General features: G+C 32.8%; 1 protein-coding gene across 1 annotated transcript in view; it reads left to right on the top strand.

The window, feature by feature from the left end:
• Positions 1-2,500, top strand: part of LOC125026789 (PHD finger protein rhinoceros-like) — a 29,088-nt gene that overhangs the window by 10,669 nt on the left and 15,919 nt on the right. Inside the window, exons 2-4 of the mRNA XM_047615389.1 lie at positions 1,072-1,311; positions 1,432-1,637; positions 2,335-2,498. Of these exons, the coding sequence (XP_047471345.1) occupies positions 1,111-1,311; positions 1,432-1,637; positions 2,335-2,498 (571 nt within the window). The 5' untranslated portion in view covers positions 1,072-1,110. The remainder of the gene's footprint in view (positions 1-1,071; positions 1,312-1,431; positions 1,638-2,334; positions 2,499-2,500) is intronic.

Raw genomic sequence — 2,500 nt, 5'->3', positions numbered from 1 at the left:
TAGATGGCTCTGTAAGTGCTTAGTCTTACCTGATTTCACCTTTCCTTGAATTTTTATTATTGCTATGAATAGCGATTTTTATTATAAACATTATAATTGCTATAATGTTATAAACATTATTACAGCAAAATAAAATAATGTAAAATATTTTTGTAAATCAAAAAAAAGGTAAACGGGCGAGACAGGCAGTACTCGTAATTGGCTCATTGGTGGCTTTGTGCAAGTGTAGCCATCTATGTGTTAAAACAATTAAACAAGTAAACTCACAGTGGGCATATATATATATATATATGTATATATATATTTGAATATTTATATATATATGTATATATGTATATATGGTTAAATGTAAGTATATATATATGTATATGTATATGTATATATATGTATATGTATATGTATATATATATATATGTATATGTATATGCATTTATATAGTTAAATATATATTCATATGTATATGCATATATATAGTTAAATATATATTCATATGTATATAAACATATATATCTATATGTATATTTATCTTTATTTATGTATATATTTAGCTATATATATGTATATATATATTTATCTATGTATATGTATATATATTTATCTATGTATCTATGTATCTTTATATGGATATATACGTATATATATGGATATGTATTGATATGTATATGTATGCATGATAAATATATACATGTATCCGTCCGTCTGTCCATACACATATATATACACAAACCGTACACACATATTCTTTTATATATATTTATTTTTGTCTTCATACAGACATGCGTATATGTATTTATATATATTTGTAATTTTGTATTTTTGTTTTTATTTGTACCTTTATGGGTATGATTTTCTGTATTGAAATTTACTTGTATTGACTGGGAATCCTGGAAAGTTTCAATTATTATAAACCAGTTTATGAAAAAGGCACTCATATTAAACTCATGTTTTATCATAAATTTGTATTCTGGAAAATATTGATAGATAGATTATACTGTTATGATTATTAGGTTGCTGGAATAATTCAATCTATAACCCTTATATTAATTTGTTGTGTATAATTCTATTTTGCAGAATCCCCTATAGAGGACTGGAGATTATGACAAGTTAAAAATGTCGGCACGAATCAAGAGACAGCTGAGCAAGGCCTCGGGATCGGCCGAGGGGGGAGGGGGCGCCCCGTCTGCCGCTGCTCGCAAGAAGCGCCGCATTGACAACTCCGGCTCTGATGATGAAGAGCGATCTGTGTGGACGCCCAAACATTTGGGTGACCTGCGGGCATACAACCGATCAGCATCTGAGGCTCCTGCCGAGGTATGGATGTACTAGCATTCTTATTAATCTTGTTTTTTTTCACACAATGAAATGTACAAAGCATTTTTATACCCCTGCCAGTTCAAAAGTTCTAATTGTCTCTTCTCTTCTTTACCCAAGTTATTCCGCAAGGATCTTATATCTGCCATGAAACTTGCGGACAATGAGCCACTAACATCTGACGATTATTGGGGCATTGGTGACCCGTGGAAGCAAGAATGGGAGCGAGGAGTCCAGGTCCCTGTGAATCCAGACTCCTTGCCTGAGCCTGCTGTCACCACCACTGTACAAAGACCACGACCAGAGCGTGAGGGCAACTTCAGGCTGTGAGTAATAGTGTAATTTTCCTTCTGAATGGTGAAATTAGGATTGCTTTTAATTTTCTAGAAACGTGTTATATTTTTTCCAGAGACAGATAGGGAGACATTCATATTAAAATTTAAAAGAGCAGTTTTTCTGCATTACAAGATAAGAAAGGTATCAGATTTAGAGTGTATTCTACATGTTGAGATGAGAAATGAATTTGATGTTATTAACCCTTTGAATGTGAGTACATGCACTGTCCACTATTGTTTTTTGTGACTTTTGTTACAGATTGCTCCACAAATGCTCACCCACCAAGGAGTCATTTAATAGGCTAGATGTAGCTTCACCATGCCTTGAATTTGTTGGAAAATGTTTTTATTTCTGATAGTAGGCTAGATACTATCAATATTGATACTGTTATTATTATTGATATTATGGTAATTATAATACTTCTATGATAAAGCTAGTAACTAGAAATAAAATAAAAAATATCTCTGAAAATGAAGAATAAGTTTAAAAAGGTGAGAGAGGCTGGATTAGCAATTGACTCTTTGGTGAGTAAGTACTGGTTGTGCCGTGTGTGTAAATATGATAATTAAACTAAGATCCCAGTGGCATGTCAAAGGGTTACATTTATTTCCAAGATGATTTTCTAAAGGAAACGCAAGAGAGGCTTTTGTAGTTTGTGTATTAATAGTTTGTTGCTTTCATTTCCAGGACTAAAGACAAATTCATCCGTGTGAACCATGACGACTTCTTTAGCAACGAGCAGCACATTCTCAGTAATCTGCCAACCAAAGCAGAGAAAATGTGCCGTTACGACATGGACGATCTTGATGACAAATGGCTTGTAGCCTACAATGGAGAGAGAGCAAGAATGGGT

The sequence above is a fragment of the Penaeus chinensis genome, chromosome 7 (assembly GCF_019202785.1).
Source record: "Penaeus chinensis breed Huanghai No. 1 chromosome 7, ASM1920278v2, whole genome shotgun sequence".
NCBI lineage: Eukaryota > Metazoa > Arthropoda > Malacostraca > Decapoda > Penaeidae > Penaeus > Penaeus chinensis.
Note: the sequence above shows the minus strand (reverse complement) of the source record. Positions and strands in the feature narration are given on the sequence as shown.